We start from the raw sequence: 13,046 nt of genomic DNA on the forward strand, positions 1-13,046 counted from the left end.
ATACAAGGAGCTGTGCCTGGCCCGCCACTTCTGTTGACTAATCCAGCTTAAACGCATAGAATTCACTGGCTTGTATGCTAAGCAGTAATTGTTTCAAAACATCTCCTGCCATGTCACTGTGTTGGGAAACAGTAATGTTTGATGAAGGCATTGTCTGTATAGTTTTTTTCCCACAGCATTGTCCCAGCCATATCTGCCGCAGCAGGAGGAATTAAGTCCTCCACAATAGAATGGGGCTTTTCTGTCCAAGCCACTTGGTAGATCATCATATAAGACACTTCTAGCCCCTTCTTATTAATGGTATCTGTTGCTTTTATACATGTCTTACTACTTGAAAGTCATCTTAATTCTCGCTCAAAAAACTTCTGTGGCTTATTTTTGAAATTGGCATGTTCTGTTTCTAAATGTCTGCGCAATAGTGAAGGTTTCATTGAGTTGTGAGATAGTACTTTTGTGCATAGGAAAGGCACTACTCCCAATATAAGTGACCCCTAAATCAATGTAGTTCTCATCATATTTGCGTCTCTTCGATGGTCCAACGTCCTTGTCTATTGTTCGGGGCTTTCCCGGGTAAGGGGACAGTAGCTCTTCGGCTGCATCAGATTCACAACTGTCAGTGTCCATGCTAGCTGTGCTAACAACACATGTAGAATTACTGATGCTAGCATTGGATGTGCTTGTGAAAGCAGAACAACTTGTGTCGTCGACAGGTGCAGGTGTAGTACTGCTGGTCGTAGCAGTACTACCAGTAGAGCTGGTATGTGTCTCTATGGATGCGGACCTTACTTTTCAATTATTTATTTTTACAATTTATCAGTTTTCAAGCAAACGGAATGAGCAGCAGCTACTTTTGGAATTCCCTAGCGATAGAGTAACGGTTTAATGTGATTGGATGTTAATTATTGGACTTGGCTACCTGTATTTGACGTTGTGTTGTTATTTCGCTCATTTCACTATTTTTGGCAGTGAAATGAGGCTACTCAGGCGAGGAAATAAAACCTCATCCAAATGTATAAACCCGTTGGAAAATCTAAATGGACTTTTTGAAAATGTGAATCACATTTTTATTTGGCGTACACCTGACGGCAACTGGGGTACCCCCGTTTGGGAATACCTGTTCTGGATATTTCTCACAAACTCTTTTTTTTCCAGCACTTGGGCTGTTGTTGCATCACATGTGCCATCACAACAGCTGTTTGTCTCTTGATTGTCATTTGGAAAATTCCTTCTTGGATCAGATGTGAAAATATCACGGCTTAACTAATCAGCTGGACACCAAATGCATAATTATTGAAGAACCACGTTAATGACTGCATCGATTTAGGTTTTAAGTATCAAGGTAAGGTGAATCTTTTGGTTGGAAGCATTTGATTTTGGAATCGCATACATTATTTTGAATTTGTGTGCCCATGAAAACTGGGATTTGATACCAGCAACCCTCCAGTTTGCCAGCTTACTTCCTGCCTCCGGTTGCTGACTCTCCTCTGTAACCTCTAGGCTACCTGCCGCCCCAGAGCCATCATAAACCTTCACTATGACATATATAATATTAGTGAATACATTTTGAGAATAATTGGAACAGAATCATTGCAACAGTTTTTGGGGCAAACAACCTGAAAGTCCAATGTCACAGCAATTGTGATTTTATATTTTAATTAATATGAATGATATTTTATCGTCTAGTCTCGGTCAATAGATCGTGGGAACAAGAAGGAGGTGAAGGAGGCCAACAAATACTACTTCATCGAGTCGACTATCGCTCTCTTCATCTCCTTCCTCATCAACGTCTTCGTTGTAGCAGTGTTTGCCGAGGCCTTCTACGAGAAAACCAACATTGAAGTGGTGGGTACAATGACTAACCAGACCCAGCATGTCATCTTATGTCTCAGAATGTAACACTCCTTTACAGATGTTTTATTTAAGCAACAAGGCCCGAGGCGGAGTGGTATATGGCCAATATACCACGGTTAAGGATTGTTCTTATGCACGACGCAACACGGAGTGGCTGGACACAGTCCTTAGTCCGATGTGCCTTATTACTATTATAAACTGGTTACCAACCTAATTAGAAGAGTAAAAATAACTTTTGTCATACTTGTGGTATACGGTCTGATATACCACGGCTATAAGCCAATCAGCATTCAGGGCTCAAACCACCCAGTTTATAAATAGTAATATAGCATGGCCAGTATGGCACCTCTAAATCAGTGACGTCCTTTGGTTGTGATGTGCTGCTGCTCTTCTCTGTGTGTCACAGAATGCAATGTGCAATGCATCAGACAGTCCACACACAGACCTCTTCCCCCTGGACAACAGCAGGCTACAGGTGGACATCTACAAGGGGGTATGTCTTTAATGGATTAACAACAGTCTACATGGCCTCCTGTGATAGGAAATGACAGGATCTGTCAATAAATTTGTCATGAAATAACATTTATTTACGTCTTGATAAGATGCATAACCATAAAGGGGACTGTCTTTCTGTATGTATCTGTCTGTCTCTCTCTGACTGTACAGGGGGTGGTGCTGGGTTGTTTCTTTGGCCCTGTAGCCCTCTACATCTGGGCCATCGGGATCCTTGCTGCCGGACAGAGCTCCACCATGACTGGCACTTACTCTGGCCAGTTTGTCATGGAGGTGAGAACGTGCTGATTTACTCATTGACTGTGTTTCTGTGTGTTTGAGAGAGTGTGCAAATTGTATTGTTAACCATTACTGTGTGTGTGTGTGTGTGTGGGGAAGATAATGGGTTTTGTGTGGGTGTGTTGACTGTTAGTTTTCTCTCTCTCTTTGCCCCTGCCTCAGGGTTTCTTGAATCTGCGTTGGTCCCGTTTTGCACGGGTTCTTCTCACCCGCTCCATCGCCATCTTCCCCACCCTGCTGGTGGCCGTCTTCCAGGACGTGCAGCACCTGACGGGCATGAACGACTTCCTCAACGTGCTGCAGAGCATGCAGGTCGGAGCGAGTGGGAGGTCTGGGGACATGGAGGACAAAGAGAGAAAGGAGACAGGCTTGACAGAGAGGAGACATGAGGGCTGGGGACATGCAGGTCAGAGAGAGGAGACAAGGGGGCAGGTCAGAGAGAGTAGAGGCTGGGTCTGGGGACATGCAGGTTAGAGAGGGAACACCATGGAGACTGGGTACTGCTGTCCTCTTAGTGCAGCTAATCAGGGCTGGCTGGGAGTCTTTTAGGGTGTTATGCTGATGCTTGTATTCAAAGGTATAGAAGGGGACTGAATGCAGTCAGTTTTAACTGTTCTTTCTGCCTTTCCTTGTTCTATAGCTGCCGTTTGCTCTGATCCCCATCCTGACCTTCACCAGTCTGACATCCATCATGAATGACTTCGCTAATGGACTGTGAGTCATCATAACCCTCTACCCCAGAGATGGGCGGCAGGTCTCCTGCCAGGTAGGGGTTAGAGCGTTGGGCCAGTAACCGCTTGTTCTAATCCCCGAGCCGACAAGGTGAAAAATCTGTCGATATGCCCTTGAGCAAGGCACCTAACCTTAATTGCTCCAGGGTTGCCTTTGATAATGGCTGACCCTGACTCTGAGGGGAGTTGTGATATGCAAAAAAAAAAAACACATTTCCGATTCACAGATGCGTATAATTCATACATACATAAAATAGGAAAAATATAAGCACCCACCAAATTATTATTATATGACTTCGATTGGTTCTGTGTTTTCACCGATAGACCAATTAATTCATAGACGTGATGACAGGGATGCGTCTCAAATATAACCTACTTTTCTACTTGTGCTGAGCGATTAGTGCTTTTTGAGGTTGGTTCGGTTATTAAAAAATAATCAGTATTATTTTAAACATTAAATGCATTTTGAAATAATGACATTAAAATGATTTTAGAGCTTCCCTCAACCATCACCTGCCTTTTTCATGCCACTGACAGTGGGTTGAATTCTGTAACAACACAGAATAAAACAATAAGAGCCCCATGATGGTAGTGAATGCCTATTACTGCTTCTCAACCAAAATGTATTCACATTACTTACTTTAATACAATATTTCAGTTGTGTATATTACTTAGTTTTTATTTGATGACTTTATAATTTAATTCCTTTTAAATCATCATCTCATTTTACATTTACATTTTGTCATTTAGCAGACACTCCTATCCAGAGCGACTTACAGTTAGTGAGTGGATTAATCTTAAGATAGCTAGGTGGGACAACCACATATTGCAGGCATAGTAGTTGAGGTGAGGAGGAGATTATTTAAGATATTATTTGAAGAGTTATGGTTTCAGGTGCTTTTGGAAGATGAGCAGGGACTCTGCTGTCCTAGTTCCAGGGGGAAGCTGGTTCCAACATTGGGGTGCCAGGACAGAGAAGAGATTGGGCAGAGTGGGGGCTGCCCTCCCATTATCGGTGGGAGGGCCAAGAGACCAGAGATGGTAGAACGGAGTGCTCGGGTTGAGATGAAGGGTTTGAGCATAGCCTGACGGTAGGAAGGGGCAGTTCCTCTTTTTGTTTTGTAGGCAAACACCATGGACTTGTAGTGGAACATTTTAGTTATTTTAGCAGATGCTCTTATCAAGAGTGATTTACAGTAGTGAAAGCTACGTTTTTTTGTACTGGTCTCCGTGGGAATCGATCCCACAACCCTTGTGTTGCATTCGCCATGCTACCAACTGAGCCATACGAGACTCCATCTCATCTCTGCTCAAGCAGTAGCAGCCAGCCAGACAACCATCTGTTTCTTCTGTGCTTCCCATTGAACAAGTCATCCTATTTAGGTAGGATAGTAGTAGCTAAACTATCAATCAGGTAGAGCTACCTCAAACTGTCTGTCCCTCTCTTCGTTGTGTTGTCATTCCTCTTTCATGCAGTCTCCTATGGTCTGTGTGTATCCAAAGAACAGGCGCAATGGATTATGGTCATTCATTATAGTTAATTACCAAGTTTCTGCGTTAAGCTAGGTTGAATATTTGCCTAATGAAAACTACAACTTCCAATGAGCCCAGCGTCCAACATGGTTCTTGACTTAATTTATCTTGTGAATTGCTTGATTTCTCTAGAGAAACTAATTGAACCGACGTCTGTCAAGTAGCTGTTTAATAACCGAACCCCAGCCTCCCGGGTGGCGCAGTGGTTAAGGGTGCTGTACTGCAGCGCCAGCTGTGCCATCAGAGTCCCTGGGTTCGCGCCCAGGCTCTGTCGTAACTGGCCGCGACCGGGAGGTCCGTGGGGCGACGCACGATTGGCCTAGCGTCGTCCGGGTTAGGGAGGGATTGGTCGGTAAGGGATCTCCTTGTCTCATCGCGCACCAGCGACTCCTGTGGCGGGCCGGGCACAGTGCGCGCTAGCCAAGGTTGCCAGGTGCACGGTGTTTCCTCTGACACATTGGTGCGGCTGGCTTCCGGGTTGGATGCGCGCTGTGTTAAGAAGCAGTACGGCTGGTTGGGTTGTGTATCGGAGGACGCATGACATTCAGCCGTCATGCGTCTCTCCCGAGCCCGTACGGGAGTTGTAGCAATGAGACAAGATAGTAGCTACTACAACAATTGGATACCACGAAAATTGGTGGAGAAAAAGGGGTAAAATTCTAAAAAATAAAAAATAACCGAACCCCCCCCCCCCGCTCAGCACTATTCCCTACATAATATACTACTTTTGAACAGGGCCTGTAGGAAATAAGGGTGCCATTTTGGATGCAGTTAGAATTTCTGTATTTGCACTGATAGAGAAATGATTTCATACATGTGATGACGGTGACAATTTATCATTGTGCCAACTTACCATCTCAGTTGTGCCTGTGCTCCTCAGGGTGTGGAAGATAGGCGGAGGGGTGGTCATCCTGGTGGTCTGTGCCATCAACATGCACTTTGTGGTGGTCTATGTGACCAGCCTAAGCAGTGTGGCTCTCTATGTGCTGGCGGGCTTTCTTTGTATAGCATACCTATGCTTTGTGGGCTACCTGGTGAGTTACTATAGCAGTCATTATAACACCATGGACCGGGCTAGATTAGCACACAACACTGTATATTAACACCAGAATGAGGTGATTACTTTTCAATGCTGAATACTGAATGCAGGGTTTGGAAAGATTCATTGTAAACTATTATAGGGAGTACAATGACCCTCTTCTGACCTCCTACCCTCTTTGTGTGTGTCCACAGGTGTGGCATTGTCTGATAGCCCTGGGGGTCTCCTGTCTGGACGTGTCCTGTCTGGCCAGCAGGGTAAGCAACAACAGACCTTCTGTGTTCATAGAGGAACAGCCAGAGTATGACACCTAAAACTGAACAAGACAGTGTTTAAAAGATAGACCAACACAAATGTCAGCTGTGCACACAACCTGCTGGTTGTCAAAGAACGGTGGCAATTCACAGGGTGTCCGGAGGTTCGTAGTCTTAAATTCATTTATCTGTTTTCAAAGGTCTTAAAAAATGTGAAGGAAGTGACTAGTGTTTCCGTTATATTGTGCAGCTACTTAATTGTTGCCACCATGGCCCAAAAAACTTTTGAACGTCACAATACTCAAGGCGCGCTTTCAAGATGTTAGAGAGCTATCCACATGTGTGCCTCTGCGTGTGCCAGTGCGCGTCGGTCCGTTGCCAAAGGAGAGAACAAGGTAGCCTTTACAATTTGATAGACACCAAGACTAGAGTTGGTACGCTAAACCGAAAATTGCTGACACTGTCATTTCCCTCTTAACAAAGCAATTTTGCTTACATCGGTGATTCGGCTACACAACATGCCTGCAGATTTTTGGGTTCTAAAACCGTTATTTGGTCAACAGTAATGTGCATTCACCTGCTTCCCACAATGAAAGTATCTGCCCTTTCCTTGTTTCGTTGCTGGCTCTCACTCCCGCTCCACTTTTTGCACACGGAGTAAAGGAAGAGATCCATTCTGATAGGTGCAAGCGTACTGACAGTTAAGCAACATTTCAAAATGTAGGCTAATTGCAGGAAAGACAGTTTTTAAAACAACTTACTGTTAAAAAAGAGGAACATCTCTGCTTTTATGAGTATACCAATTATTTCTCAACTGTCAATATAGAGGAAATAACACCACTTTACCAGCATAGTATGTAATTGAGATTATGTGCCGGCGGAATGGAGTGGAGAGCGCCATTTGTGGTGAATAGGCATCAAGTAGCCTATATAGGTCTACCAATGGAAAGTTTTTGTAGAACATCAAATGTACTGCTAGAAACCATATAATATTTAGAGTTAGCAATCTAGCTAATGTTTTTCGAGTTCCCATTTCCTCAGGTGATAAATTATGTAGCATATAGCCTAGGCCAATATGCACAAAACATGCAGGCAAATTCATCTCTCAAAAGATATCTGATTATTCTGGATCCTATTTTGACATGTTGCACATCAAAATATCCATGATGCATTCCCTGAACATGTTAAATGAAATAGCTCACTTCTTTCGTGTCTTACTTGGCACTGGAAAAAGTCAGTCTAGAGCCCTGCTGCTTAGCTACCTTGCTTTGAAGTATAGCTATATGATAACTGATTTAATGAATGAGGGAATTATTTTATTAAACTTTCTGGTTGTAGGCTAATGTTCAAATGTTATATCATAATACCTCCAGGAGAGCTACTGGGTGAGTAGACATTTATTTCAGCCCAACTCTAGCACCAGATTCTACAAATTCACTGCTCAACAGGACCTTGTTAAGCTGACTCTGTTGTTTGAGCAGTGCTGAATCAAAAGCCTGCACACCCAGTGCACATTTGACTTTAAGGCATTTGTATTTCAGCCCAACTCTATTGAGTGAGCATTAAGCTGGTATTGGTATCGAAGCCAAAATTCTGAACATTTAGTTTGAAATCTAGCTAATAATTAGCCCATTGGGGTAGCCTAAACAAATGCAGATGGGCAACCCCATGCTTCAGCCATCTATAGCATAGCCACTATGCTACTAAATTCCTTAGGCTACAGGACAAATGCTCATGGCTAAAATGGCACACCTGCCTGATAATATGAGCCATGTAGGCTAAAGCCTTTGGTGAAAGAGCTAGCCCTAAAAATACTACTTTTTTTGCCAACATGGGCTCATTTCTAGAGGGGAATATTAGCAGGTGTATGGAGCACGCAGACCTTAAAATTTGTATTCCGAGTAGCATTAATAAGGTCTTAAATTCAACTTAATTGAATCTGCAAATATCCTGGATTTAACATGTAGAATCATTGGAAAATGAACACAAAATGAAGCCTGAACAGAAAATGACTCACCAGCTGTGCACAACGGACATTATGTAAACCCCAATGACAACAAACACACTTGTTCCTGTTCAGAGGCCTCCCTTTCCCTTTTGAGAGGATTAGTTTTTGATATCCTATCTTTCATGCTCAAGCAGAGCAAGTGTGACTTGTTCTCATGTTTGTCAATGAGAGAACTAAGTTTGAATTCGATTTCTCTCAAATTATTGCAGTCCTATTCCAGGTTAAGATGTGAAAAGTTAATCTTGCACAATGGAAATTAATATCCTGCTGACATGATAATAAGCCCAAGTCTACAGTATTTGGAAGCTGCTATCTATCTATTTGGTATTTGAACATTATTGTACACTACATGAACAAAAGTATGTGGACACCTGCTCATCAAACATCTAATTGCAAAATCATGGGCATTAATATGGAGTTGGTCCCCCCATTGCTGCTATAACAGTCTCCACTTTTCTGGGAAGGCTTCCCACTAGATGTTGGAACATTGCTGCGGGACTTTCTTCCATTCAGCCACGAACATTAGTGAGGTGGGCACTGATGTTGGGAGATTAGGCCTGGCTCACAGTCGGCGTTTCAATTCATCCCAAAGATGTTCGATGGGGTTGAGGTCAGGGCTCTGTGCAGGCCAGTCAAGTTCTTCCACACCGATCTCGACAAAGCATTTCTGTATGGACCTAACATTGTGCACGGGAGCATTGTCATGCTGAAACAGGACATGGCCTTCCCCAAACCGTTGCCACAAAGTTGGAAGCACAGAATCGTCTAGAATGCCATAGCGTTAAGATTTTCCTTTACTGGCACTAAGGGGCTTGGCCTGAACCATGAAAAACAGCCCCAGACCATTATTCCTACTCCACCAAACTTTACAATTGGCACTATGCATTGGGGCAGGTAGCATTCTCCCAGCATCTGCCAAACCCAGATTTGTCCATCAAACTAACAGATGGTGAAGTGTGATTCATCACTCCAGAGAACACGTTTCCACTGCACCAGAGTCCAATGGCGCCGAGCTTTCACCACTCCAGCCCACACTTGGCATTGCGCATGGTGATTTTAGGCTTGTGTGCGGATGCTCGGCCATGGAAACCCATTTCATCAAGCTCCCGACTAACAGTTATTGTGCTGACATTCCTTCCAGAGGCGGTTTGGAACTCAATAAAGTGTTGCAACTGAGAACATACTATTTTTACGTGCTATACGCTTGTGTGGCCCACCAATTTGCGGCTAAGCCGTTGTTGCTCCTAGACTTTTCTACTTCATAATAACAGCACTTACAATTGACCGGGGCAGCTCTAGCAGGGCTAGTCTGTAGCAACCACTTCATAATAAAAGTCCCGATGAACCATATTCCTGCAGCTATGCATTGCACTGGGCTGACCACATTTTATGTTGAATAAATATCACCAGGCCCTAGAAAGCCCAATGAGAATAACTTGGTAAGCACTACTTTTGACACTACATTTGGTTGGTGTCAGTGATAGATTTCTTTGCATTTGTCCATTTTTGACACCATAGATTACAACATTTGCATTGAACACTCACAATCACTTGATGAAAAGGGCTTTGCTGCTTACAGTACATAGCCTATGCACAGTCAACATACAACTGCTTAAGCATTTCCCAGGAATGGTTAATGAGTTGATGAATGAGATCCTACCAATCGAGTGCTTATGACATTCAGTAATAAGAGAATCAAACTCGCATTGCATGAGATTAACCATCTCTCACGCTCTTCTTCACTTCTCAACAGATGCTGACTGGCCACAATGACATTTACCTGCTGAAGGACATGGACAGCGACACAATGGTGGAGAGATTAGAAGAAGAACACGTTGGAGGAGTGGTTATTAACAGTGATACAGTCCGTAGCTAGAGAGAATTCACAGGGGTGACCTAACATGGAGGATGCAGTGCGCCTCCTGTGCCTTAGTGCCAGCCAGACCTTCGTAAGTGCCCATCCTCATCATCTGACCCTTACAAGAAGCCTTGAACCCCTCACTTGACATTCCACTAGGCAGGTAGCCTAACTATGATTGGCATTATATGAAGGTTAGGGCTATGATCAAGTTTACCCCAATGAGTTGTTGGTTTTTATCATGTCGAGCATGCTTGATCAACGTGGCACTATAAAAATTCTGCAAATGAGCCGGCTTTTTCACGGGACAGCATTTTTATGACTTTGAAAAGCTGTGATCATTTTATATGGGAAATACACTGTGTGTAGTGAGTTTGTTACAAAAAAGGCAATTGCCACCAATTTATATGCATGTACGTTGTAGAATTTTTTAAATTTATGAACACACAGAGAACTTCATTTTCATAAGACTTTATCAGAGCAAGCACTTAAAGGGCCAATTCACAGTTGTTACATCCATTTTTGAGCGTATAAATTAATGATATACACTGAGTACACAAAATATTAGGAAGACCTCCCCACAACCCCCTTTGCCCCCAGAACAGACTCAATTTGTCGGGGCATGGACAGGAATGCTGGTACATGGTGACTCCAATGCTTCCCACAGTTGGCTTGATGTCCTTTGGTTTGTGGACCATTCTTGATACATACGGGAAACCGTTGAGCGTAAAAAACCCAGTAACGCTGCAGTTCTTGACAGAAAATGGTGCGCCTGGCACCTACTACCATATCCCGTTCAAAGGCACTTGAATCTTTTGTCTTGCACATTCACCATCTGAATGGCACATATACAAAATCCATGTCTCAATTATCTCAAGGCTAAAAGTCCTACACTAATTGAAGTGGATTTAACAAGTGACATCAATAAGATATCATAGCTTTCACCTCGATTTACCTGCTCAGTCTTTCATGGAAAGAGCAGGTGTTCTTAATGTTTTGTATTCTCATTGTATATCAATTGTTTCTTGAAGAATATTACTTAGAAATGCCTCATGACCATAGTTCAGTCGTACCCCATCAGAACACAGTACATCAAATCTTGGAGGGTCAGTCCTTGCATCCATAGCGCAGTCTATGAATTTAAGTGGTTACATTTCTCCAGGCCCATCCCTCAGCTTTTTATCAAAACAGAGGCGGGGTGTCTGCTTTGTTATTGTTTCAAGTGCGGATTGGCCATTTAAGAACAATTTCCTAACCCAGTTGCTCTGGCACTTGCAATTATAACTCCCCAGGGCTCCTGAGTGGCGCAGCGGTCTAAGGCACTGCATCTCAGTGCAAGGGGCGTCACTACAGTCCCTGGTACGAATCCAGGCTGCATCACATCAGGCCGTGATTGGGAGTCCCATAGGGCGGCGCACAATTGGCCCAGCGTCGTCCGTAATTGTAAATAAGAATTTGTTCTTAACTGACTTGCCTAGTTAAATAAAGGTTACTTTTTTTAAAGTAAAAAATAACTGGAATATCTTGGCCACGTTTTTATTTATTAATTTCAAAAAAGAAGGTATGCGCCCACTGCCCGGCTTAAACTGGGGCAGGGGTGTTCAAAATAATTCTACATTTTATTTATAAAACACAATTTATCACACTCAAGGTGCTAATAGATAAATATTTAAGATTTTGGGTGTAGTCATTTAAAATGTTCTACAAATGTCCTGCTATTTTGGTCATTCCCTCCAAAGCACCCCAGTAAAACTAAAGCTTTGGCTTTACAGTGAAAGGCATAAAAGCAGCCCACATGCCCAAATTATCCCATTTCCTTAAAATTATTTCTCAGGGAAAATGTTAATGTGATACTAACAATTGTACTGACCTCTTTCTGTGAATTCAGTGTTTTTGTTAGTACAAAACTCTACCCATTGAAATTCAGTTGAAGTTTAAATTCATACCCAAGCCCAATATAATGAAAGATGCAGGCTTTTTCTGCTTCTTGACGTGGTCTATGAAGTTAGGTGTCACTGCTAAATACAGCTCCTGATGACCATTGTAGAATTTACATATATTTATAGACTGACATTTTGAGAGTAGATCTATCATAAATAGGTCTCTGTGTGTGCATGATCACACCACTTTAGTGAAGTCATTACCCTGGATTGTTTTAATTATGAAATCTCCATACAGAAGTCATTCACTTGTATGGTTTACATGTTTAGATATGACATTTATTTTTAATGTGGAATTTTATGTACTGTGAAGCCAGCATTTGTATTTGGTCAATTTAACAATCGCATAGATATCTTGACTTTATTTTTTATATATATCTTTTTTAAAGGAAACTAAAGTATCAACAGTTTGTGGCTGTTAAGTTTCGCTGGTACCATACATTTTTGATGAATAAAATGACATCATGCCAAATAAAATAAAAAATATTTGTACAAAATAACTTTGTTTTTTTTGTCACTTTCCAAAGATAAATCATTAAATACTTTTTACTAATTTCACTATGTACAAAACTCATTAACAGCATTATATATATTTTTTAAACAGTCCGGACACTGAACATATCATCTTTGAGACCCGTTGAGCTTCATGAGGTTTGTCAATACTTCTCTTTAGGGAGTGAACGTTCTTTATAATAAGGGTTACATGGAGAAAATCGGGCCGCTCTGAAATGAAATTGGATGGCTCTCCCTTCAGCAAAATATATTTTATCTAAACCCTCCCCCAACGCTTGGGGGGGAAAAAACAAGTAACCATCCCCTAAAACCAAAATAATAATTAAATCAAAATGGATAGCAGAGAACATTCCTACCATTTTCCCTCACTTCCTGGACAGATTAGAGCCTTAGATAAGCAGTTTTAGAAACGGTTCTTCATCCTGTAAGCATTACATGGCAACACAGGAGTTGATAGCACAGAAGGCTGCAGGCCAGAAAGTTGTGTGTTCGCAGACCACCATGGACAAGAGTAGGGGTGGAATGAA

At 42.4% G+C, this 13,046-nt stretch overlaps 1 protein-coding gene across 4 annotated transcripts in view; it reads left to right on the top strand.

The window, feature by feature from the left end:
• nramp-alpha (natural resistance associated macrophage protein alpha) overlaps positions 1–12,503 on the top strand; it is a 49,278-nt gene extending 36,775 nt beyond the window's left edge. For 2 of the 4 annotated variants that reach the window (XM_021567394.3, XM_021567395.3), the window contains exons 10-17: positions 1,684–1,842; positions 2,258–2,344; positions 2,518–2,637; positions 2,806–2,955; positions 3,284–3,357; positions 5,788–5,941; positions 6,141–6,203; positions 9,962–12,503. In XM_021567394.3, coding sequence (XP_021423069.2) covers positions 1,684–1,842; positions 2,258–2,344; positions 2,518–2,637; positions 2,806–2,955; positions 3,284–3,357; positions 5,788–5,941; positions 6,141–6,203; positions 9,962–10,084 — 930 coding nt within the window. In that variant the 3' untranslated portion in view covers positions 10,085–12,503. 4 annotated transcript variants of the gene reach the window in all.
• Positions 12,504–13,046: the final 543 nt, after the last annotated feature.

This window comes from Oncorhynchus mykiss, chromosome 17, assembly GCF_057628025.1.
Source record: "Oncorhynchus mykiss isolate SJ-2025 chromosome 17, ASM5762802v1, whole genome shotgun sequence".
NCBI classification, from domain to species: Eukaryota; Metazoa; Chordata; class Actinopteri; order Salmoniformes; family Salmonidae; genus Oncorhynchus; species Oncorhynchus mykiss.